The sequence below is a fragment of the Strix uralensis genome, chromosome 1 (genome assembly GCF_047716275.1).
Source record: "Strix uralensis isolate ZFMK-TIS-50842 chromosome 1, bStrUra1, whole genome shotgun sequence".
NCBI classification, from domain to species: Eukaryota; Metazoa; Chordata; class Aves; order Strigiformes; family Strigidae; genus Strix; species Strix uralensis.
Window position 1 is genome coordinate 10,445,840 of NC_133972.1, and position 26,028 is coordinate 10,471,867.

The 26,028-nt window shown below is 42.0% G+C and overlaps 1 protein-coding gene and 1 long non-coding RNA gene across 7 annotated transcripts in view; one reads left to right on the plus strand and one right to left on the minus strand.

Moving 5' to 3' along the window:
* PDE1C (phosphodiesterase 1C) overlaps positions 1–26,028 on the plus strand; it is a 319,253-nt gene that overhangs the window by 116,087 nt on the left and 177,138 nt on the right. For 4 of the 6 annotated variants that reach the window (XM_074881217.1, XM_074881380.1, XM_074881138.1 and 1 more), the window contains one exon: positions 16,656–16,682. The exons of the other annotated variants lie outside the window; for them this stretch is intronic. In XM_074881217.1, the coding sequence (XP_074737318.1) occupies positions 16,656–16,682 (27 nt within the window). The remainder of the gene's footprint in view (positions 1–16,655; positions 16,683–26,028) is intronic. 6 annotated transcript variants of the gene reach the window in all.
* Positions 3,797–6,188, minus strand: LOC141952984 (uncharacterized). Its single transcript, XR_012631831.1, has 3 exons — positions 5,953–6,188; positions 5,451–5,550; positions 3,797–3,813 (listed from the first exon to the last, which is right to left on the minus strand). It is a non-coding gene; the product is annotated as an uncharacterized LOC141952984 (long non-coding RNA).

Below are 26,028 nucleotides of genomic sequence, written 5' to 3' on the forward strand. Positions count from 1 at the left end.
TGCCTTATTCAACTCTGGGCTTGGACACTGTGTACACAGGAGTTACATGAGTCTGCCCTTCACTCTCCTACACTTGCTAATAACTCACTCTGTTAAGCTCGGGACCTTCAGCTCTGCAAAACATACTGGTTAAGATTAGGTGGAACCCATAACAGGGCACTGTTAGCAGCAGAGCTTGGAGACCTGATTTCAAAATACGACTGCATGGTTGCTTTTCAAGCTGACGGTTTCTCTAGGGAGGTATGAGCAGTGGTGGCTGTGTTGGGGTGTTCTTGTTTTAGCACTTGGACCCCTGTCTGTGGGACTGTGAACTCCCTTGTGCTAATTAGGACTCTTAAAGCTCCATGAAGTGGCTTCATTTACCTCCTGATTTCTCAAGAAGAGAGAAAGCACTGTTTTTCAGTGCTTTCAACACTAGAATTAGGTGTCATGTCTGGTAGCATTGAAGAATGCAGATGCATATATCCAAAGAGTTTTGCTAGTTTCAGTAGAGGTGTGCTAGTTTACAGCAGCTGAAGACCCAGCTTGGAGATATTTTTGGTTTGATTTTGTTACTTTTATGAAGAAAAATAAAACCTTGATTTCTAGCTGTTACAGTAGTACCAGCATCACTGGCATCTGCTGGTGCCCCTGCAATGCTTTAAGCATTGCAGAAAGAGAGAATCAAAAATGCACTCTAACCTTCTTCCTGGTAGCTGGGATTATAATGTTAAATTGCTAAATATGCAATAAATCCCTTCATTCTCAGTGTAGTACTTCCTCATGGTGCCAAAGATGACATTGCAAACAGCAGCAATCTCTGAAGTGCAACTCAAATGGGACGCTTGACTTTGAACTCCTTTTTTGGACTCTCCTGCTCAAACCTGTCAGTCCAGAATTGGTCTAAGAAATCTGATGGGGACAGAGGATAGAAACACATGTAAATCCATGTCTTTGAAAACTTTGTGGTTTTGCTGAAGATTGGGAACAATATTTCAGCACTCAGCTTCCTCTGCAAAACACAATGCATCCTACCAACAGTGGTAGGTACTGACAGAGGTCACAGTGCAAACATTTGTCTAAGATCCAGATTTGTTCCTGAACTAAATGCTGAAGCAGCAACTGATTTTAATGGAAAACATGGAGCCTTGGTGACTGAAGACAATCTGGCAAGTGTTATTCCCTGTCTTATCTGTATGTGCTCTATGACATTTTTAGGTTTCCGTAGTTGAAAAATGTCACACACAGAACCGCTGGTTCTGCCAGTGACAGTATCCTGATCTGCTTCATTTTTATTTACGTGGGCCATCGTAAACAGGAAAACAGAGAGCTCCCTTCAGTTCCAAAGGCCCACTCTACACAGTGGGCTTTGTCCCCAAATATTTTAGCTGGCAGCAGGTAGTGGAGGTTAAAAAGCCCCTCAGAAAGCACCACTTTGTTAGGAAATGTGTAAATTAGTCAGTTTTCAAGTGGAAAATATGAATATGCTAATTCGTTTCCGGAGGTGAGAGAGGCACTTGGTCTGTCTTTGGTCTTGGTTTCAGTCCTTCTGAACCTCCTGAGGGTCTAGGTTTAAACTGAAGCCCTGTTCACCCTGGGGGCAGAACCAAACTACCTTCATATTTAAATACAGCTGTTGCCACCCTGTTTCTCGTTTGGCCTTCCTAACGAGCACAGACAGGGATTATTTTTCAGAGAACCATGTCAGGAAACCTCTCTGTAGGCCTCTTAGGTCTGAATTTCACTCTTCTCGTGGTTGTCACGATTCCTGGAAGGATTAAGAAGGTTTTACTGGTTAGTGAGCAGGTGCTGGCTACATGCTGGAGGCAGCAGTGCTCCAGTGTGGCCTAAAGATTCTTAGTTTGGGTGAGCTACTCTGTGGGTATGAATGACTCAAGTAGTTTTAAGGTTTGTTGGGGTCTGGTTGGTCCATAATATTGTTCTCCTCATAGTGTGAAGAAGGGCTGAATTTTACCACTGGACTAACCCATAACAGCTTGTTTTATACTGCCTGCAGCACAGACCTTGAAGGAGCAAGGGGAACGGGAGAAGTGCTGCCAGCTGCTAATCTCATGCCTGACAAATGGACAGAGGAGAGAACATATTCTAATAAAGAGCAGAACTGCAACTTCAGAAGTTAATTAAACAGTAGGTTGCTTGGACGGGTAGTAATTCAGTAAACTGATACATTTTGCCACAGTTCTTCCGTTACTCTGTTCCACCCAGTGACTTTTATTTGAATCTTAAATCAATAGATGAGTCCTGTAGGTAACAAAAGAGAGAAGACTTCATGTTTAATACTAAAATGTTGACTAAGAAATAATATATACTCTCTAGTTTTTGCCGTAATCATAAAAAAGCTTTTATTCTTCAGGGGGTAGTACAAGTGAATCATACGTGCAGCCCAAAAAGCAGTTATTTATTTCAGCAGTCATAAAAAGGTCGTAGAAGAAAGGGGCTCCCTTTGTAATATTAAATTCAGTGCCTTTCACATATATCTGCTATAAAGCTTGCAATCCTGCATAGGAAACAAGGGTACAAAAAAAAGTTATTTTGGGGAAGATGTGTTTAAACCTCAGGTCAAAGGGAAATTAAGGGTCTCTTTCTGAAATTCTTTTTTAAAGCTGTCTCAGTGGGATAGGAGTCCATACAGAAAGAAAGAAACTGAAAAATCCTCTGCATGCATGTGTGTGTGTTTTAAAGGCTGTGAGGCTAGCTCATCTCCTAATCTGCCAGCTTTTGGTGGGTTCACACACTATATTAAACCCAACTCAGCCCTTGAAAGGATTTTTATTTGGTGTGTTTCTTTTTCTTCCTGCAATTCATGTGAGATTTTCCTGTTCCATTTTTTCTTGTCTTGTTCCATAAAAAAAAAATCACTTCAGCCCTTTTAAATACTACAAACAGTCTGACTCTGATCCTGACTGGTAGATGACAGAAGATTGAGGTTCACATATTAGGGCTGACCCATGAAAACGCTGTAGCAGCTGTGAAATGTACCTCTACAGATGCGAATTTGTCTCAAAACACTGGGGATTTGGACAAAGCGGAGGTTTTCTGGAAGGGCTTGTTTGAATTCATAAGGCTGTTTTTGATCTCCTGAACTGTGCTGTAAATACTGGAAAGAATGACTTCATTGATACCAATGCATTTGCGGGGGTGAAATTAGAATCCAGTTCCTGCTCTTTGGAGTGGTTTTTTGTTTGTTTTCTTTGAAATGCTAGGTTTTCCAAACATTTCCAAGCATTCTCCAAGTAGGCTTGAGAAAATTCGTTTAGCCCCGTGACGGTGCAAAATTTTCTCTGACAGTGTTGAGCACAACTTTGTGCTTAAATCTGAATTGTAGCTGAGTGATAGTCCTTCCTCCAGCAGACTCCGTACTGCTCCAGGCCTCTGCCAAAAGTTGTCTGCAGTTGTGTTGGATATTTGAAAAGCAGATTCATTTTGAAGGTGTGATTATAAGTACAAAGAAACCAGAATTAAAATTTTGCAATAGATGAGTGTAGCTCAAACTCTGGTGAAGCTGTTTGTAATAAACTCACATGGTTGACTTCAGTGGAATCAGGATTCCTCTACAAAATTGTTAATGTCCATGTTGGGGATTTTTGAATTTTCCTGGCTAAGAAGGGGGGTGCAGAGCTCACAGAGAGCTGTAGCTCTACATGGCTGTCAAGAAGACGTTTGAAAGGCTGTGTCTCTGCCAAGGGGTCCAATTCATATCACAGCAGTCTGCCTTGCCTTCTCTGGGAGGACCTCCACGCCTAGCAGTTGGTGACATTGGGTGGAGCAGTCCATGTGAGCTCAGGCATGCAGCGGGAGAGGATTGTCATAATTCTTGGAGAGAGATGTAGGAGACAATTTAGTTATTAAGATGCTATAGACACGTATGATAAGTTCCATGCTTTTCTTCCATATCTGTCAAGCTGTGGAGTCATTTTGTTATTAATGTGACACTTTGAATGGCTATTAGTAGATCTGTGTCATCACTTTAGGAGTGATTTCTTACACTGCTAGGGACAGATACTATTCATGCACAAAACTCCTAGCCAAGACAGAAAGTTGCACAATATCCATCTGTAGCACGAATCCTGGCTTGGCGCAAATCTCATTTCAACACCAAGATTAGCACAAATTAAACATCAGATCTGTGCAATTTTTAACAGCTAAGGCTGTAAAGAGCCCTTGAGCTACAGCTGTGGCATGCACCGAGTCCCTGCGGAGCACATGGCACAAGCTACAGCAAGCATCCAAGGGCAAAGGAGCAGAAGTAGAGCATAAACCCCCTTGCAAGGCTGAGCAGTTCGGATGGTTGCTGTAAATGATGCTCAGATCACACTTCCTCCCATGCCTCCTGTGGAGCAGCTGGTTTTCTGGGATTCACTAGCAGTAAGCAGTTACTGGTGTCTGCTAAGCAAAGAGACTGAATACACAATTTAAATATGCTCCTATACACATATTGATGCAGCAAGGACAGCTACAGTCAGATGGGAGAACTCGCTTTTTTCAGACTTGCTTGAAAAGTAAAAGGAGAGGAAGCTGTGGGGGTTGAGGCTGGGAGGGGAGGATTGGGAGATCATCTACAAAAGAGCATACTGACTCATAAAAAGGGTGGAGAGAAGAACCAGAGAGCGCTTTTAAAAAAAAAACAAAAGTGGTGGTGGGGAAAGAGATAGTTCTGTGAGTTCTTCAGGTCCCTACATGTAAACACTCGTTAGGTTTATTTACTTCCAGTTTATAATAGCTCATAGCACAACCTATATGCAAGTCATTTAGGGGCTTGAGTTTTGCTGAAAATCATGGGGACAAGGGCTGCCTTTGAGGGTATTTGGAAATGCCACCCAATCTGTAGCACAGTATTTTTTGCCTCACTCAGATTCTAATGGGAGACCTTTGAAGGAAAGCCTGGATGCTGCAAGAACACCTCTGGTTACAAACGCTGCACAAAACACTGCTTCTGTGTCACCTTATGAGCATGTCTTTGTTCAGGCAAATGAGGGTCTCTTCTTCAGGAGGCCATTGCTTTATTTCTCTAGAGGATGGGGGAACTTTCTTTGGTATCTTGGCCACATTCTTGTTGTAACACCAGTCAAAATTCTCCCTCCCATTGTTCCCATTAATGTTGACTGGGCAGTCATCATTCCTTTCCCTCTTTGCACTAGTGTTCCAGGTGCAGAGAGCTTACAGATTTGGATGCAGTTTGACTGGATGTGTAGATGAAGTCATTCATGTGGTATGGAGAGCGGAGAGCGTCTTTAAAGTGCTTTGCAGAGAAAGGCTTTTGTTTAAATGCTCAGTGATCTCTAGACCTGTTTCTAATTAGTTCAACTGCAGTGATCTTCTTGCAAATGGAGAAGAATCAAATTCCTGAGTTATGCAAATCTGTTGAATAACTTGGAGTAAATGATCATAATGGTCCCACCTAGCCTCACAATCTATGAAACATCAAATTGCATTTTGAATTACCTATTTACCTTATGGAGGTGGATCTGCTCCTCTTCTGGGCCAGAGGCAGGGAACTTGGCTCCTCCCTTACAGCAGCCAAACTTTTAAGAACTAGAGTCGCTGTCGCACCTGGTATGTGGAAAGGACAGGACTCGCTTATTTAAATACATCTTTATATCTGAGGCTTCTGAAGACACCACCCCCCGCCCCGTGGTTGCTGTGGCATCTAGATGCTTGTGAGACAGCTGGTGACAGTGTGGAGTAGGGCCTTAAGGAATAGAAATCTCACCCAGCCTCCTCCATTCTCTGTGTGCACGCTCAACGCCTGTTTCCATCCACCCACCCATCCGTCCCAGTTCCCTCTCCCAAAGTTTTCCCCTGTGTGTCGAGGAATTCCCACGCTGAGACCGCAGGGCAGCGTTGCCGAGCTGCAGACGGCGGCATTGACGCCTCTCTCCCTCTCCTCCTTCCTCTCTTCCTCCCCTCTGCCCTCACGCCGAATTCGATGGAGCCAGCTGTGTGCCATCACACCTGTGTCATTCATTCCTGGGGGGTGGAGGAAGGAGAGATGGGCAACCTTCTTTACTCCTTGCAGAGAATAATGTTGTAGTGATGCAGAAACGGTGTTGACAGAGTAGCAGGCAGCCTGCTGAAGGTGCTGAGCCCTGCTGCAACCAGCAATTTTGAAGACAAGAACCTCTGTGAAACCACTTTTCCTCTGCAAGCAGGCTTGCACTGGCTATCCCAGAGGCCCATTGTTGTTCAGATGACTTCCCTCTGTACCGTCCCTGCTCCTGGAGAAACACAGAGTGCTGGGAAGTCCAGAAGAAGAGCATTGGCTCTTCACGAGCAGTTTAAATGTTGTCTTTTTCTAAGAGTGACACTTAATAACTGGTCTATTAATGAGGAGGCACTGGCAGGACAATAGCAGTCCTGACTCACTACACAAAGTAGTGTTGCCAAAAGGCTTGACTAATTTTAAAAAACTACCAGCGTGCTGAAGGAGGGGGCAGTTGGGACGTGGGGATGGGGAAGTGAACCTTCTTTTGGAAAGGGAACACTGCATCTTTGTGCAGCAATTTTTTCTCCCCGTGTTTAGGCTTGTTCAACAGTAATCCGAGTGTTTCAGCCTGTAACCCAAAGTCAGGAGAGGCCCTGGCACAAAAACATGAGATTTAAAATTCTGCGTCACACCAGCTGTCTACTTAGCAGACAGAGGGGGTGGGTTGTGTTTGGGGGGAGGAAGGTTGGAGGGGAAAACAATAACAAGCAACAGTCTGATAGATTTACTAGAGCTTAGGGTAAGATGCAGATTTGTTTAGTGACTTCACGCACGCGGCTGGTCTGGTCTGATGTAATTCCAGTCCATGTTTCCTGTCCTGATATTTAATCCAGGGTATGAAGAATGATTCCCCCCTCCCCATCACTGTGCATGCTCTAACTGATCACAGAGCCACTCTGCATGAAACAAACTGGACAGCTGCCTGTTTGGCTCCTGCAGAATCTGAATATGTTTGTTTTACACATAGCAGCAGTGATTAAAATAAGTTTTTAATCTGTACAGGCTTGTTTCTTCCCAGGTCTAACAGCTTTTTGCCACTGGGGGTATGGAATTCCCGCTAAACAGTGTTACATGCTTCCAGCGTACACAGTATATCAATATTGGCTCTATAAGGGCTCTGCAGAATTCTGCTTTGCCTTATTCTGAGAGGAACTGTTCCCTTGTACACTCCTTGTTAATATGACTGGTTTTCACAAGCTCTTTTCTTAAGGAAACGAACAGGATACAGCTAAAGAACACACAGGAAAGATTGCGTATATGCTCCCTTTTTTGAGACATTGTACTAGCAAGGAAGCAGCATCCCAGTTGCGGAGGTCAGCCTGGCGGTGTAAACACAATGCGAAGCACATCTGTGGCAGCAGGGAGCTATTCCTCCCTCCCGGCCCCTCTGATCCCGTGGTGCATCGAGCGCCACAATCTCTTCCAGTGGGAGAGGCTACAGAATAGGCATGTTGAAGTACCACCCATCCTGTACTTTGCAGGTCATCACCTTTACTAATTTCAGAGCCAAATGTTCCGTAAGTCATCTGGAGCTGCCAGCTAGAAAGCAACGCTCAGTCAGACTACGTATATATCTATTTTTCAAATAGTAAATATGCGAAGGTTGTATGCTATGGTGATCTGACAATCCTTATCTTTTTTTTTTTTTTTTTAAAGCATGAATACTAAGAACTGCTCTGTATTCTTTTCAGACCTCAGGACTTTATTTTCCTGAAATGTACTTTCCTGTAACTGGATTTTTATGAGCATGCATTTTTCTTGAGAATGTCATGTGTGAAGCACAAGAGAATTTGCTGCTTGTATACCAAGAAAAAGCAGAATGAGCAGTAGATCATATTTTTTTCAAAGGGTTAGATTTTCAGAAACAGACACATTTTACTTTTACTTCCTATTTTTCTTCAGCTAAATCCACACGAACTGCAATGGCAGGGGGGTTTTGTTGTTGGTTTTGGTTGTTTATGGTTTTGGTTGCTTGGGTTTTTTTTACAGGAGGAGTGATGAAAAATTGAGTAAATATGGAGGAAGAACCTCAAGATTTCAGTAATTGTACTGGCTCTGTACAAAATCTACATGAATGAAATAATATTTTTAGAAGTTTTTAGAAAAACATTTGCTGATCTCTTTTGTAGTTAAGATGCCATTAAAATCCCTGTCCAGTCTATTGCCCAGTACAGGGCAGTTCCAGTACTGAATTTGAGTTTGGTGACGAAGCTGGAGCACTCAGTTGTCCTCACAGGGTTCCCAGTGCTCCCTCCAGATCTTTGTACCTCAGTCTTGCTCAAAACCTTCCTATACATACAGCATTCAATGCTGATCAATTAAGTAAACTTTTCCGATGCTGCTTTTTCTCCTCATTTGGTGTATGTACTGTGCCATGGAAAGATACACAGCAGTTACCTTGCCTCTTCTGATAGCCAGTGGCATTTATCCATGTTTTAGCAAGCCATGATTGCCCTTTGTTGAAATGAAGCTAAACAAAACCATGACAATGATCATAGACCATCTTTATGTCAGTGGAAAATAAAATACCTTTAACTAATACACTTCTCACGCTACTGCTTGAATAAAAGTATTATAGCTGTATAGTGTCCTGCCCAAGGTGGCTGCTTTTACACTAGCCTCGGGACATGAGATCAAGCTGTGGATCGAGCTTGTAGTGCAAGTAGGTTGAGTCAGTTGTAATCTCATCATTTGCAGGAGCGAATCCCTTCTTACAACCCCTCTTTCCCCCTTCCTCCTTCCCCCTCCCCATACTTGCATCCCTGTTTTGCTAGGGAATTGGTGCCCAGCACTCTGATTGTGTGAAAAGCAAAGGAATTTGGACTCGAGTGCAATTTAAGGTCGTCAGCTCTCATGAGAGCATATAGTATAATAGTGTCGTGAATGTCAGTCTGCTCTGATCATCCATAACACCCCTCTGTAACACCTCTGGGCTCTGTCTACTCTTTATGAAATCGCTAGAGAAGGAATTGCAGCTACCTTGAGCTTGTACTGCAGGAGGAATTCCTCACTACTTGTGCTATCACAGGGGCTTTTCTGTAAGGAGAATTTAAACACATTGCCTCTCCAGCTATGCTTTACGTGGACTCGGTAAACACATTAGACCCCAAATGACCAAGTGGAAAACTGGTTGTTAAGCCACAGGAAAAAGGCCTCTCATGGCAAAAGGTCACAGCAAAGCAGAGGCAGCACAAGAGACATCGATTGATCATTTCTACATCCTAATGATTGCAATCCATTTTGGAGATGAAGGTGTAAGTTTCTTTTTTGCCCAGTTGTTTAGAAAACTCAGTAGCTAGACTGGTGAAACCCAGTGGTCAGCCAGATCCGCTAAAATTTATCAAAACAGCATTTTCCTTAGGCAAAATCAGTAAGCATATTTTCTGACCTTGAATTATTTACATTTATTATTTACTGATTGTGAGTTGAGCACAAGCTTAATTTCCACTTTGTAGCAGTACTACTTGTTTCCAAGATATGAATGTTTTCCCCTGCTTTTTTGGCTGTGAATCGGTTGTGCCTCTCAACTGTCTTGTCTCCATTTCTACTGAAATCACCGTACCTGTTTCAAGTTGTGAACGTTCCGTGGTTTTGTATGCCTGTGCCACACATGCCCATGCTTCAGAGAATGCAGACTCTTCTAATCTACTTAAAATGAGACAAGTGACTGCTTCATCCTCTCATGATTTCAGTATGTCCTCATATAGTTCAGGGTCCAATTTCAAATGACTCCTCTTGTTTTTTAAAAATCCCACATAAATCCTCCATCAAATTTCTAGTACCAGGTGAAATCTTTCCTTCTTTCCTCACCCACTTCTTACCATTTCTTTTCCTCTGCTGTCACTAGTCTCTGTGATTGTATTGTTTTTAATGTAGCACAGTATTCTGGTAAACAGCCCCTGTGGAAGAAAAAAAATAAATTACTTTTATTGACTAGAGAGTAAGTAAAGCAAGAATGCTGGTCTTCTTGTTTCAGTTAAGGAATGAAAAACCCAGCAAGAGTTGGTGGCATCATACCCTCTGAAGTCTGGTGATTTCAAGATATTTCTGAGTTCTGGTCAGGGCTCCCAGGGGATCCTGAGCTTTGACAGATGCCGTTCCATAGTCTGTACTGTGAGATTGGGTTTTTGTGAATTGATTTATAGATGGTTATTAATATAGGCTTTGGTAATGTAACGTAAATGCATCACTAATCCCGTGATGATGACGATTAATTGGTAATGCACTGCATGATTCAGGATATCAAGCTGCTGGGAGAGAAGACTTTCAGTTTATTTAAGTGATCCTGTCAGTCAGAAAATCTAGCTTGATCTGAGTCCCCAGCCACCTCTCCCTGGGAGTTATACACAGGGGGACGGTGCTTACCCCCAGTATGAACTGCTGTGCCACAGTGATACGGCCAGAGAGGGCACCTGGGCTTGAGAGCCGGGAAATGCTCTTAATCCTACTGCCTAGATGTGGCCTTCGAGGGGAAATCTTGGAAATTCTGGACCGACGAGTTGGAAGGATTTGCGGACAAAAGCAGTAAACATGAATTGTGGTCAGCTCTTACAGAAAAAGGAAGGGGAGCGATATCATTCAGTAAAACCACAGACTCACTGGTGGATAACAAAAGAGTGGGAGGAATCTTCCAGATTTGACCTGTAGACGGACTTGTTTCTCTTTTGCCAAATTTCATTGCTTACTTCTGTTGGTGTGCTAAACTACAAAACAGGCTTTTAGTAGTGTTGTCTTAACACCTAATCTAACATCAGAAGCCCAGCTCTGGCAGGAAGGGAAAGGTAAGAAAAAGACCTGTGAGAATGTGCGTGTTACAAGGTGGATGTTTCATCGTGTTAAGGTGGCTTTTTCTCCCTGCACTTCCGAATGCGCTGGTGAGAGGAGCCCTGCAGGGAAGCAGAGATGAATAGCCCTGGCTTACCTGAGCTATGAGTGTGGTGGAACTCTAGTACTGAAGGACAGACGTTGTTGGGTGCTTTTGTTAATGGATGATTAAGCTCCCACTCACATCTTAAACATTATAATTATAAAGCTTCTAAATATAGAAGAGGAAAAGTCCCTCTTTCTCCTCAAGCCTACGAATAACTAATTTTAAATATTTGCTTGTGGCAACTGTTTTCTTTAAAAACTGTGGTTCCTCTGAAGAAGTAGTTTTTGTAAAATGTTCCTCTTCAGGCAGCAGTTTCTCTTTTCTGTGTGTAGCCCTGGTCATATTTACCAATGTCAGTGACAAAAGTAAGGGTATGACATGCAAGCTCTGGCGAGTCTCGCTGCATCAGCTGAAGGAGCTGATGTCCTGGCAGTTTCTTTTTCCTCTCTGCCTCCACCACAGAGTGGGCATTTAGGAGATGCCTCAGCTGCAGCAGTACGAAACCTGGCGTCTTTGCTTAAAGCCACCATTGCTGGCAGTTTAAGCCAAAAGGCTGAACTTTGCGCTGAAGCAGCTGATGCCCAGGGATGTGCTCGTGTCTGCCAGCTGTGCTGTGAGGATGCTGACCCGTGGCAGGGCATTGTGCACGGGGTGGCTGGGGGCAATATCTGTGTAAACTGCTGTAGCAGAGTCACTTTAGCTGGTCTCTCGGTGCCCTAAAAGTTGTTGCCCTCTTTTTCACCAAGAAGCGCAGATCCAGCCTGAAAGCACACGCTTTGTTAGATCCAGGCTTGTGTGTTGTCAGCTGGTGGTACAAAGGGGAGAGCACAGGCCACCGAGTTTTAAGGACTGCAAAAGATCTACCTATCTGGCTTGCTAAACTGCTTCGACTGTGTGTGCCCTCTGAACCCATTGCAGTGACCAAGCAAAACAAAACGCTTTAGATTAAGCCACTGTGAGTGCCGATTCTGAGCTTCAGCCTGAAAATGGAGTCGCTTTACCATCTCAGCAGGCTGAGCACATGCTTGTGGCACTTGGCATTCCTGAGCTGGGAAGCATTATCTCACTGAAAAATGTCACAGAATCACAGAATCATCTAGGTTGGAAAGGACCTTGAAGATCATCTAGTCCAACCGTTAACCCAGCACTGACAGATCCCAACTACACCATATCCCTAAGTGCTATGTCGACCCGACTCTTCAACCCCTTCAGGGATGGGGACTCCCCCCCTGCCCTGGGCAGCCCATTCCAACGCCCAACTACCCCTTCTGCAAAGAAATACTTCCTAATATTCAGTCTGAACCTTCCCTGGCGCAACTTGAGGCCATTCCCTCTTGTCTTATCACTCATTACTTGGTTAAAGAGGCACTCACATGTGTGTACCTCAGGTCGTTAACTACATGTCCATCAGCTGGTGGCCTAAGGCTGATCACCGCACTGAAGTTATGAATCTGCAGAGAGACCTTACCAAGGGCAGATAGAACCATTCATCTCTAGCAGCAGTGTGTGAGCAGAGCATGATGTTCATTAACTTTCAGATTTTAGTATAAATTTCTAGGGATGAAGTTAGGCATAGATACTCCTATTACTTCTGCAGCACCCACAGTTTTACTCCATATACTGAAAAGATGCCATTAATTCCAGACCCTGTGGAATAGGTGTGGAATAACACTGTGCTAACCGAGCCACTATTATGAGTAAAAAAATGTAAGTGGTTTAGGTAATTCTTCAGAGGCTGTGTAGGAGTGAAAGAGCAATTCATCTAGCTGGTTGATATTCTGAGTTGTATGATTATGGGGCAAAAACAGAGCAGTTGGCAGAGTTACTTAGTTCCCCCCAACCCCTCCTCCCTCACTCCTCTCTGTACCTACTCAGTCACATTAACTCCCGCACCTCTCTCAGAAGAGTAAGGCCTGAGAACATCATTACCAAATTCAGACACAGTTTTTGTGTGTTTCTATTAAATTCTCTTAATCTCTAGGTTTCTAGATGCACAGGAAGGGTGGGAGCTTTTTGCAACAACTCAAAAGTAGTGTTATTTGGGCTCCACTTATGCCCCACAGTCATAAATTGATGTGCAAAACCCCATATAGCTAAAGCCACAACCCTGAAGAGCTAAGAAACTAATGGAAAAGGATCTCAAGGGGAAATACGGGAAGAAAGCCATTTGTCTGAGTGTGCACTGGAATTTAAGTGGCAGAGGTAGAAACGTAACCCTGGGAACAGATACTTATCCTTGAAGAAGTTGACGGTCATCGAAGTGCAGAAAAAAATTTTTCATATCTATTTATTTCAGTGGGAGTTGAGTGCCCATATAGTTGTAGCTACCTATATCTTATTGGTGTTTAAATACTTTCAGAAGTCTGCCCTAATTTTATGTTGGGCCACTATATTGTGTTGTTCCTCTGGCCACATGAAGGATTCATTCATTCCCAGAAGAGCAGATAGTGAAATAGTGGGCTCAACTCTCTTGTTGACTTCATCTCATTTGAGGCAAAAATGTCATCCTACCCACCACTTTGTTTAGTTCTGATTGTTACAAAATACCTATTTTTAAAACGGTTACTGGATTTATTTTCATTAGGTTCCAGCAGCCTTCTTGTACTAGGACCGACTCACTTCATACTACACTCATGCAGATGTAATTGCATTAAGTTTAGTGAAGTTATTTCTAGTTTACACTGATAATATAGGGCCTACCCAGTGTGAGTCACCTGCTAATTCTCTTTAGCATGAAAAAAAAATCTACCTTGTTCTAATTTAATTTTTTAATGTAAGCTAAATGTAGACCTATGAGTAATACATTCCACAGCAGGTAACAGAAGTTGAATGGATGTGGCAGGTCTAGCATGGCACGTGTGCAGTGGTAAAAGAAACTTGAACTTACACAGCTTTGGAAATATCAATAAGCCTCGTGCAGGCATGAGTACAGGACAGCCCACAGGTATGGGAAGCTGTAACACCACCTCCTTTGAGTCTCTCTCATTCTTTCCCTCCTGGGAAAAAGGGATAGCTTAGATTTGTTCTGAAAATTATGTGTCCCTTGAGCTTGACTGGAAGATGTGTCTGCAGGTTTATCCCAGAGCATCTGCTAAAGGCAATTTAGCAGCTAGTTCCTCTCTGCATAAACTCCTCCTGGTGAGATAAACTAGGATAACTTGTCCCACATCTTTTTTAAAATAAACAACTGAACAAAAACCCACAAAAAAACTCCCAACCAAAGCAACCCAAATCCCCACCCTCTATTTTCCTCTTGTTAATTCACACATGGTTGCTGATTGCAGCCAACCGCTGGTGCTGGCTGTGGTATTAAAAGAGGCACCTTCTAATTTCCTTGTTTGCAATGATCTCATTTCATGGAAGGCAGGTGTAAGCGGTGGTTTGTAAGCATATATCAGGTAGATGATGTGTTTCCAAAAGGAAACTGAAAGCTATACTTAGAAATGCTTTATGTTATCAACACCATCTTTTTATAATGTTGGTGAGTGGCATGTTAGAGCTTGGTTTTGAAATGCTGGAAGTTCAGGCATACAGAACTTTTTTTGCTGGATATCAGAATCTGCTGGTGGTGTTCCTTTTAAAGCAAGTGCATGCAGTAGTGATACTGAATCGATAAGTAAGGGCTCCTTTAGTTCTATTCTCTTCAACTGTAACATGCAAATTTAGTGCCTGTAAATGTAGTCACGAACTTGGTACATGTAAACCTTGACTGTAATTGGACTGCAGGTGTGGAAACAATAAACAACAATAATAAAAAACATATATATATATTTTAAAACTCCTCTGACTAGGCAAATGCTTTTTTCCTAGTACTGTCATCTGTGATAGTACACAGTTTTCTAATGCAGTAAAAATATTCTTGAGTAAAAGAAGCATTAAAGGCGTAACTGATCAGAAAAGTGATGTTATTGCTCAAATGCAAAGAGCACCCTAAGGCTGGGTCACTTCTTTAAAATATACAAGGAAATTTTAGCTTATCAGGAGTTAATGAATGGTATCTTTGCTCAAATGTGAAGCTTGAGTGAAAGAGAAACTCTATAAAATGATGTGAAAGTCACTAACCAATAAAGGGAAAAATACTCCTGACAATGCTGGAATGCACCATAAGACACCTTCAGGGGAAAGAATAAACTTGTAAATAACTTAATTTGAACATTTAGAAAGTTATATAGCAGAAATTAAAATTTAAACAAATTTGGATTTTGGGGAATAAGATGTTTCAATCAACCTGGATTGGTATGGCCAATCAGGTGGGGTTTTTTTCAGCATTTTCTTTTGCAAGAAAATTTAGTGAAGTTCTGTATTTGTCAGAATATAAACTTCCAAATCTAACCTCTTCAAAATGTAATTTCTACTCTACAGCATTCTGAAATTAAAATGAAAAATTCATAGAATCAGATATATCCAAGTGGGCTTCTGCTTGTACGTGTCAGCATCCTGAATGCCAGTAAGCTAGACTCTTGATACTGCTATGAATATTTGCTCTTTTACTCCTTTGCATCTATTCAAGTTTAATTCTTCACACAGTGAAGTGTAAATGAAATATTTTAAAATCCTTTTAAAGTAAATATCTAGGATTTTTATGTTTCTTCTTATTTTTAAGAAACAATAACCCTTGTTTGGGTTTTCTGGGCCTGCCTTAGCCGCGGTTTTCCATGTGCAGTAGTATCAGAGATGAAAAAGCAGAAGTTGCTGCTTATAGCAGTATGCCCTTTCTAACAGTATTACCTACACATTGAAAAGCTGGGGAACATCTGTTAGTGTATGGCTAAACAACAGGGCGTTGATCTTGCCCTCCTCATCGCAGTCCACACTGAGACTTGTTCCCATCACTACTTGTGAAATTTCGAGAGCATTAGTTTTACTTTAAAACATAAAGGCAGAGCTGAGCTCAAGTGAAATCAATGCCCTGTCTTGCCGGGCACTGTGCAAAGCCATTGGAAAAGGCTGTTGTAGGATCAAGAGCTCACAGATGACATACAGTGCTGACAGGCCTCTGCAGCTAACTGTAGAGCCACGTCGGTAGCCATGCAGAAGGGCTCACGATTACTGCTTTACTCCAAGCATTGGCAGCTTGTGCCATTGCCTGTCGTAGGAGACAAAGTACAACATGCAGGAAAGGCTGTAAACCCCTTACTCTTCTTAGCAACTGATGCGGTGTAAGGGTTGGGGAGGAGAAGAGGTTTTGTCAGTATGCTTATCTGCTCTTGCCACTCTTAGTCCTGGGTTCAGGGCAGTTCGGTCCCGAGACAGGTACAACGAAGTGAGGGTCTGTGGTCTGGTATCTGGGATTTGGTGGAGTGGAGAACTTGCTAGGATCTAGACTTTCTTTTCAGAGCAAGGCTGCTGTAAAACCACTCTGGTTTTCCACTAAGGGACCACAGCCAATGTGGTTGGATGCATCGCATCACCACCATTCCATCTTGGTCTCCACAGATAAGGCCATGCTTATTTGCTGGATAGAGACATAAAAACTACCTTACTGCTAGTAAGTAGAAGTAAGTTTCTGCCACTTGGACTTCCTGTTAAGTCATTTAGAGTAGTAACTCATTCTTTCCTAGCTGCAGCAACCCTGTCTTACAAGAAAGGGCAAGATGGGCACATAGGCAGAAACACCCCTTTTTCTACTGAAGTTAGTGGCAACCACTGAGGTTAGCAGAAGGGAATGGCTACATCGGGTTTGGGGCAATCTCATGGCAGAAGTGACTTCACTTAACTGCTCCTGATTTCTGACCCTCTCCTTTTCTCCGCCTCACCAGTGGAGCCTTCTTATCTCAGTTGTATTTTGTTCTTTTCCTGCAGGAGAAAATACAAGAAAACATCACAGAGGTAAGAGTAAATCGCAGAGGACTGGAAGGTATTTGTGAGTCATCTGTCTCTTTTTGTTAGGGGGTTTGAAGGAGGATTTTCCTGTTACCAGATTGGTTTTGTTCCCAGGGAAATGCCATTCTACTGATTGTTTCCCTCTTTGAAGGTCCATCTTGTGCTGCTGCTCCAAATCCCCTCTGCTGCTAGTCGTAGTCCTCGCCTCTGACGTTAGTGGTAGTTCTCCCTGAGTAAGGACAGAAATATTTATCCTTGAAGGTCAAACCCTAATAAACATCACTCTGTTCCTTCTGCAAGATCTGCTGGTTCTAACTCCTATCGCTTACTCATACTGTAATAACAAAATGGGTTGTGGGCTTGTAGTGTTGCTAATGATCTGTGCCTTTGCAGGAGACTGAAGGAAAATGGGGATCCTGTTGATTAACAGGCCCTATTACAGCTACCTGATCTAGTTATCTTTCTGCCTCCTTGCAGGAGGGAGGCCCAATGGGGGTCTTTGACAGATTTATTTTTCTTTGGAGCCCTTGTGCTTGGTTGCTTCAGAGCACGCACTTTGCAGCACAAAGTTTTTTGGTGCTGAGCTGACTCCCCCTCCCCTGTGTGTGGAGTATTAATTGGTGACTTAATCTCATGGCGTGCTGAGCATCTTTAGTTCGTGTTGACTTTAACTGGATTTGAGACTCCTGCAGAGTGCTTCCTAAAGACTAAACCCTGCAGCTCTGCTGAATGTGCCCTTTAATGTTGTGTGATGATGGAGAGAGCTGGCAGATGAGCCAACGTGATGATGTGATGGGCTAAGACATCACAGCCATCCCTCCTGTTTGCTATCACCCTGTGCCAAAGATGATCACTCTAGTGCAGCACTGGCAGACAGGCTACGTGTGTGCTTGTGTGTCACAGCCACAAGAGACTGAAGTGTGGTGGCTTGAGTCACGGATGAGGTGGGTTTGAGCTATGACAGTTTAGTGGAAAATAGTGATTTGGAGATTTCTGTGCTGAACTGAAATCAGTGGGCATTGCGTAGTGCGAGACACAAGAACAGGGAGAAGGTAAATATGCTCCCAGTTGTTTTCCTAAATGTGGGGCTGACGCTGTACTTCTGGTTGCAGCTCTACTTTTCTCCCCATTTCTCTTGCTGCTGCCGTGATTGTTAATTAATTATGAACATGTCTCTGGCCAGAGGTCTTGAGTTGCTGCAAGAGGATTTGTTCTGGGGCTGAGGTGGTTTCCAGAATAATTGATTGCTCAGTGTGTGTGTATGTGTCCCCTGCACGGCTTGCATTATCCTGAGTACTGTCTTATTTGGGTGTGTTTTCTGTGTAGATAACCATGGCATCAGAGAGGTTTGTGTTCAGCATCTCTTCTGTATGGGAGACTTTCTGTAAGCCTTGGAAGGGAGATGAATTATGTTAAAAGCTCCTACAGGCACAATACACAGTTGTATCGACATACCGAGAATTGAGTATGTCAGCCTGTTTAAATCCACCACTACAGGGTTAAGTTTTGTGCCGTATGGGATTTTGAACTTTCTGGGGTTTTCCTCTCACTGTTACCTGTGCCTGCTGCCTGACCGATGGTGTGTGGCCTCACGACAACCGAGCAGACAGGCTCCATGGCCCTCTCGTGTCTAACAACTGGTGTGAGCTCTGCGGAGGCAAGAGGCTGCTCTAGGGACCAGCACACAGCACTCTCTGAGCAGCTGCTCCCCACAGCCTCGCTCAGCAGGCGCTGGCTGCCGGCTGGGGGGCTGCGTAGCGCAGTGGGGTGGCTGCTGTGCCTGGGAACCATGCTTTGCCAGCACCTGGGGCAAATTAGCTGGAGAGTAAGCTTCAGATTTGAATTTGCCGCCTGCTGTGTGATTAAGGTATGATGCTAAATGGGAAACTGCAGGTACTGCCATCTGATGCAGAAGTGTAACATCCAGCAAAAGGAAGTGGTAGGACAGCAGTTCATTTAAAGGCTGGTTTTAAGTAGCATCTCTCTGTTGAGCTGGTAATTCCAGCAATGAACGTAAACCGGTGACTTGGCTCAGGTCTCCACCTTCGTTTCCCATGTTCATCTGCTGTGGGGTTTTCTATTTTCCTTTGTTATGTTTTTTCAAAACGATCTTGGTGACTTCTATGTCACTGGGCTCTGGAGGGTGACTGGCAGCTGAAAGGAAACAATCTTTTGCTTGGTTTTGCTTTTTCTTCTTTCTGTTTCTCTTTGGGGAGTTACGAATGCTAAGTGATAGTAAGCAGCACTTAGCTATGTAGGAGAAACACTGCTGTCCTGTGTACCTTGCACTATAAAGAAACATTTTCCCCTGAGTGCAGACCTGTTGGGAGGGAAGATGAGATATGTGCAAGAAAACTTGAGGAGAAAGAGTCGGAGTAAAATCTGAGCCATTCTAAAATTGTAATTGGAAATGACAGACACTGACTCTCGCGTTGATTATTCTGTTAACTGAGTTGACTCAAATGCTTTTATAACAATAATATATTGATATGATTTTCGCCATAAACTTGGAGGTTTCACAGCTGTCTAGACAACCCTAATTTCATTAGTCCCAACCTAGTAATTGTATCTGAACTGCTGAACTGTGGTGTAGATTAATCACAGCTATACCAGAGAAACAGGATATTTAATCAGAACTCGGGTCATCTATCATTCTCCTGTCTAGTTCCCCATGGGTAAGTGAACAGTAGATAGCTTATTAAATAGTGACTGGAGAGGCAGTCAGCAACAGGGACAAGTAGACAGGAAGCCAAAGCTCTCTTGAACTTTCAGGTCCTGGGTTGGTTTTGCTTTTTCTGGGCCACCTGAGACCTCAGTCGTGTTTGATTTGACTGTTGAGACTCCCAGTTATCCTGAAGACAGCCAGCTGTGGGCTGCCCCTGTTTTCCTGGGAGATACTTGACACCTTCAGCTCCCTGGGAGATTAAGAGGGAAATGAATCTTTCAGTAGCCCCTGGCAATCCCGTCCTAGACAAGGTTCAGCTGCTTGGGTGACATTCATCTAGTGTAGGCAGTTTTGCACTTCTAAGGACTCACTAAATCCTATTTATCTTCTCAAAATTTGTCAGATAAATAATCTGTGTTATTTTACGTGGCATAAATTTTCCTCCATTATGATCCACAGCCACACATTTTTATTTCACCAGTAACACAGAATTGCAGGTGTTGCTGTTTTAGTTTAGCTGCATGTTGGTTAATTGTACAGTTTAATTTTCTATTAAGATTCAAATGCTTCTTTTACAGTGAACTCATGTTAGATAAAACTCAAGTAAAAAGAGTCCTGGTGTTTTATCCATCCATCATGGATGGATGGGTTTTTCCCTCTAAGTACCTGCTAATGCTGTACATGAAGTACAAAGTAGAAAAGGAAATGTAACCAAAGTGCCTTCAAAATATGGCTGTGACCTTAAAAGAAGCATCATAATGGGCCCTGCAAAATACTAATGTGTTTTCTTTAAAAATGATTGTACTCTAATTAAAAAAGGTTGACATCTGATACAACCACATGGCTGAAACATCAAGCCTTCCCTAATTTTCATAAGAGTTTTGTTGTTTCTGCTTCAGACAATCAGGTAGGAAACTCATAAACAGAGATCTTGTTTTCCATCCCTTTCCCACACTTTCCTATTCTTTTTCATCTATGTCTGTGCTTCTCAATTCCAGTTTGCTCCAGCATTTAGTTAATAGACTCTTGGAGGAAAATGTGAATGAACACATTCTTCCTTAAAAAAAAAATAAGCGAGATAGTTGTGTTAGTGTGTGGCACAAGAGGTGAAACCATATATGCACAAATGGTGTTACATACAAAATAAGTGGGAAAATGGAATTTTCCCCCCAATATTTTTAGTTGATAGTAATCTTCAGGGTTACTCATGCCAATACTTCTTCAGATTAAAATAATCTGCTGTCTCTTTTGGATTATTTCAAAATGCAGGTAAATTTATAACCTTGTAAGTCTCATTCTAGGTAATCTTGAAACTAGGCATTTACTCAGGACCAGATCCTGTGAGGGAAACCCTGCGCTGGGGTTAATGTTGTCCTTTAGTGCTGTTAGAACATGCTGAAGAGATCTTAATTGGAATGAAGCATCAGTGCTCTCTCAAAGCTGATTGTGTGAGTAAGGGCTCATATATGGTGGCAGCTGTCACTGCCTTTGATAGAGTAACGTAGACTGAAGGGGACTGCCATGGTGCAAACTCGGCCGGCAGCCAAACGGCACGCAGCTGCTCGCTCACCCTTCCCTGCCCCAGGGGATGCGGGAGAGAATTGGAGGGGTAAAGGTAAGGAGACTCGTAGGTTGAGATAAAAACAATTTAATAATTGAAATATAATAATGATAATAGCAATAATAGCATATCCAAACAAGTAATGCACAATGCTCAGCACCGATACCTGGGCTGTTCCCAGCTAGCGATCCCAGAGTAGCGAAAATCCCGAAACTGCAATCCTAGAAGAGAGCGTGAACTTCCTGGCCAACCCTCACCTATATACTGAGCGTGACAGTGTATAACATAGAATATTCCATTGGCCAGTTTGGGTCCATTGCTCTGGCCGTGCTCCCTCCCAGCTTGTTGTGCACTTGCACACTAGCAGGATATGCGAAGCTGAAAAGTCCTTGATTTCTTAGCAACAACTAAAAATGTCATTATATTATCAACATTCTTCTCATACCAAGTCTCATACTGTATCCAAAACGCAGCACTATTCTAGCTACTAAGAAGAAAAAATTAGCTCTATCCCAGCTGAAACCAGGACAGGGATCTCTAAAGGTTGTCTCGTCCAGCTCTTGGTGCTTGAGAACATCACTGTGGCCCTGATTAACTCTTGGCATTCATCAATTTACTTAATTTGACAATATGCTTAGTCCTTAGTTCTGATACCATTTCATTTCCACAGTTTATCTATTGACCTTGCAAGGTTATCTTAATTGCAAATAATAAAAATACCCCTAATTCCTTAAGCTCTGCAAGTAATTATAGTACTGCTTAGCTCAAGTTTTTCTTTATATACAGTATCCAAGCAACTCCAGCAATATAGGATGCGTTGAAGGTTGATACCCTAATCAGTAGCACACACACAATGCAGGACTTGATGTGTCAAGATTCTCTGTAAAGCGTAGTCTTTTGGGTGCCGAGACCTCCTCAGCTCCCTGTAATTTCAGTAGGACTTCTTGAAACTCTGCGTTTCAGGGAAACTGATGTTAAATTTTCAATTCGAGGCTGCTGGGTATTGCGCAAAAAGAGATCTGCTGGCTTACTTTTATAATATTACATGTGGAGCTGGTTCTGTTAAATTTAATGAACACTTAATTTCAATAAAAAAGGTATTGATTTGTTGAGTGCTCTGTAGGCATTGCACTGCAGAATCATAGGTGCTTTGGGAAAAAAATTGAACCTTATGATTAATCTCTATGTGAAGGGGGCAAATTAAAGTGACATGGGCAACCTTAATTTGGTATTTCCTGGCTGTCTGGGTGCTTGACTTTGCAACCTGAGTGATCTTCTGATGTAGTTTAAGTGCAGTCAGATACTGGCAGCATTACACGTCTCTGAAAAAGAGGCTGTGGTTCAAGTTAACAAAGCTAAGTGGGGTTTGTGCTTTAATTCACAGAGGAAGTTTATATTACTTGGCTATGGGTAGGAAACTTCATGCTGAGAGGAGAGGAGGAAACCTACCTTCTAGAGAACCCCAGCTTTTGTTCTCCTAACACTTTCTATAAGAGGAAAACTTTGAAGCATTGGAAGTAACAGAGACTTTTACATACCCTCCCACTTTCTGACCTTCTCCTATTTCCCTCTGTTTAAGAGAGCTGGAAGATGCAGTGAGACTGGACTCCATACAGATACACACTTGTTTATATTTTTTTTCCCCTTCCTGCTTTTGAAATCTTGCTTAGTTTTCCTACTCCAAAAGGAGGCAGCCCTTTCTTAATATGATGGCTCTGGTAGAGTAAGGTGTAAATTTTGGTTTCCTGACATGAGTAATGGGATTTATCTTCTTTATTCAGAGCAGGAGTAAGTTCAAAATAATTATGAAACATGATTAAATAGTGACCAAATCTTTCTTGCTGATATACATTCCCATTATTTTACTAAAATTAATTTTATTGCGCATCTTATATGGTGCTGAATAATTATAAATAAATACAAGTCCTTAATGATTAATGACTACTAAAATATTGAATATGTTGAACATGGTTTTCAGTTGATCTGCAATACCTAAAGAATTACTGGTTGGGCAGAATTTGTTCTAATAATAACACATCCTTCTTGATAAGGAATGGACTCTGCCAGATTGGAAAATGGTAAAAGCAGTTTCTGCTACTCAGATACTGTGACAAGTGCCCTTACCTATCAAAAGAAAGTTATGTTCAGGTTTTTCTTAAACGTGTTCATGTTTAGGTGAAATTCAGCCATAAACTTCAGTATCATTTCAGCAGAAGTGATAACACACTCCTGCTTTTGCATTGGTCCTCTGTCTGTACATGACACTGGTTTTCAAAATGTAATCGTGATATCATCTAGATTCAGATTTTACAGATGCTGTTTGTATTGATTTGTTAGAAGTTATCTGTAGCCCCTAGGTTTCCAAGATTCATTCCCTTTTGCTAGAGTAAGATTTGTGTGAAATGAAAATTACGTTCAAATGCCATAGACCTTAATGAAGATAAACTGGTATCAAACATTGTTTGGTATCAGATCTTCAAACCAAAATGACTTTGCCAAGTATAGATGCTTTCTTTTTAAAAATTAGTAGTGCCTGACAAGTTTTCCTGATTTGAATCTTGGGGAGAGGGCAGAGCAGAAGTAGTCTCGTGCCTTCTACTACTTCTCTAGGCTTTGTTATGAAAAGTTGTCTGAAAAAAAGTTGCTGGAGAATAGGTTTTTCACAAGCTATTGCACCTGGGTGATTAACACTCTTAAAAATAAGCAATCTAGATTAGATACACTATAACCTTATGACATTTTGGCACTTCTGTTTCCACCAGTTAGAACCAAACAAAAGAATGCATGTATTAATCTGGAAAGCTGCATGGAGAAGAATTAAACCCAAACTTCTGACACCTTCCCATTGGGTTACTTTGGCTTCTTTCAGTGACATCCAGTGCTCTTCTCACTGACTTATTTTTAGCTAAATTTAGTGGCTTGCTTTTTTCTTTGGGGTTTTGCAGTGTTCATTCCTTACAGGCATGGAATACAGTTCTGCTTGTGGGTGCACAGGTACCAGTAAGTGTTAATTTCCATTTTAGTTATCTGAGATCGTTTACTGAAGCATGTTTGAAGAATTAGATTAGGATTTGGTGAGGGGATGTAACAGGGAGTTCTTCTCCCATGACTTACACAGAATTTATATAAGAAGGGTAATAAAACTTAATGAAGAATTCAGTTAAGCCCTATATTGTTGCTTATTAGACATGATCTTCCTGTAAAATGCTATTGATTTTTTAATTTTTTTTTTTGTTTGTTTTGCCCCTGAGAAGTGAATTACTCAGATCCGAAGCATGCAACCCAGTGAAACTTCCTTAGTCAAAATGACATTAACTTTAATGGTCATATTGGTAGCATAAGAGGGAGGAAGCTAAGACAGTTGCTTCTCATGCAATCCCTCTGTGGATAATCAGCCTGTTCATTTCCCAAGTCTGGATGAAAACAGTTTACGCCGCTAGTAAGGGGCTTTTTTTTTTTTGGAGCTTAATGTAACTGTTAGGCAGAGGCTGCTCTATAGAACTTCTCTTTTTGTCCTTTTCCTCTTATTTGGTCTGCAGTTTCTTGATAATCTCTCAATGTTCACAGATCTGCATAAATATCTGAAAAAAAAATCCATTTTTATTTCCTGATATAAGTGTTAACATAAATGTTAAGACATCTGTCTCCAGTCCTTCCTTTCCCAGCTGCCATTTCCCATTCCCTTGTTCCTCCTCATCCCTCTTTCCTAACTGTGAATTTTTCTAATCCACAGTTTAAGGAAGACAGGTTTTAGTCTTGACGCTCTGTATCCCACCGGTCTTTCACTAACACACACTACACACAGAAGCACATTTTTGTTGGTTGAAAAGCTTTCCCTCCAAGGGAAATTTCAAGAAACAAGTGAGAAACCCTAAGATTTGTGATCCCACTGCCACTTGCTCTTAGGCTGTATCACTCTACCCTTCATCTGAGCATCCAGCAGTTCCTGGGGAATAAAACACCAAAAGAAGGAAGAAAACAAAATAAATGTTTGTTTTTGTTTTTGTTTTTGTTTTTTTTAACTGAATGCTAAATTGCGTCTTGTCAAACCAATAACCCCAACACCTGCTAATGAGTTGATCCCTCTGAACCAGTGGTTCAAATAGCAGATAGCTAATCCACTGATTTATCCTATCAAGCATCTATTATGTGTGAGCTATAGCAACTTCTAGGTGATTTTCAGTACGCTGGGTAGTTACAAAAAGCTGGTCATTTATATTACCCTAACATGCAGCATTTCCATGACTAATTCAGAACTGCTATATTTTAGCTGTGTCTCAGATTCAATTTGAATTGATAATGAGTTGTTTTAATCCCTCTCTTTGTTTTAGCGGTCAGACCAAAGGACAACATTTGGAGGGAGGATAAGGAAGAGAGAGGGAGAAAGAAAAAAAAAATTGTTAGTGACTGACATTATTTTGGCAGTTAATGTGGGAATGAGCTTTTACTTGGGGACCTCCGCTGGGTGAGGGCGATATAATTGAAGTCCTGTATAAGCTTCCAGCCTTCAAAATATCTCACTTCCTAAATGTGTGTCTCCCTTGCAAATGATGAAGAGGGAATCCTAAGGCATTTTGTTAAAAATCTATCAAATGCAGGGGATGAGGCATCCTTGCTAATTTACCCCAGCAGAGAATCGGCTATCTTCTGGCAGTGTGATTTTTCCTCAAGAGAAATTTCTCACTTTTAATGTGGATTACACTGGAACCACTAACAAGTCTCATAAAATCTGGGAAAGCTATAAACCCTCTTTCTTCATTGCCACATCAGAGAGTCTCTCTGATTTCTACTGATTAAGCTCTGTGTTTGCTTTAGCACATTCTCAATAGACTATCCAGCTATTAGGAATATTTTTTTCCCCCCAACAAATGCATTTCATTTTCCCTGCCTATTTTGAGATGATAACTTGGCAATGGCATTTAACTTTAATTAAATAACAGGTGAAGAAGTCCTCCAGATTTTTATGTCATATCTAAATGGACACTGCACTCTCTCTGGGCCAAAAGATTTATTGCTCGTGAAGGTGAAAACATCTACAAGAGTCTCTTGTGAAAACATTGGCAGATCCTTGCTGAGTGCCATGCCATCTCCACAGACACAGGGGAGCATGGCTAGTAACGTATTTT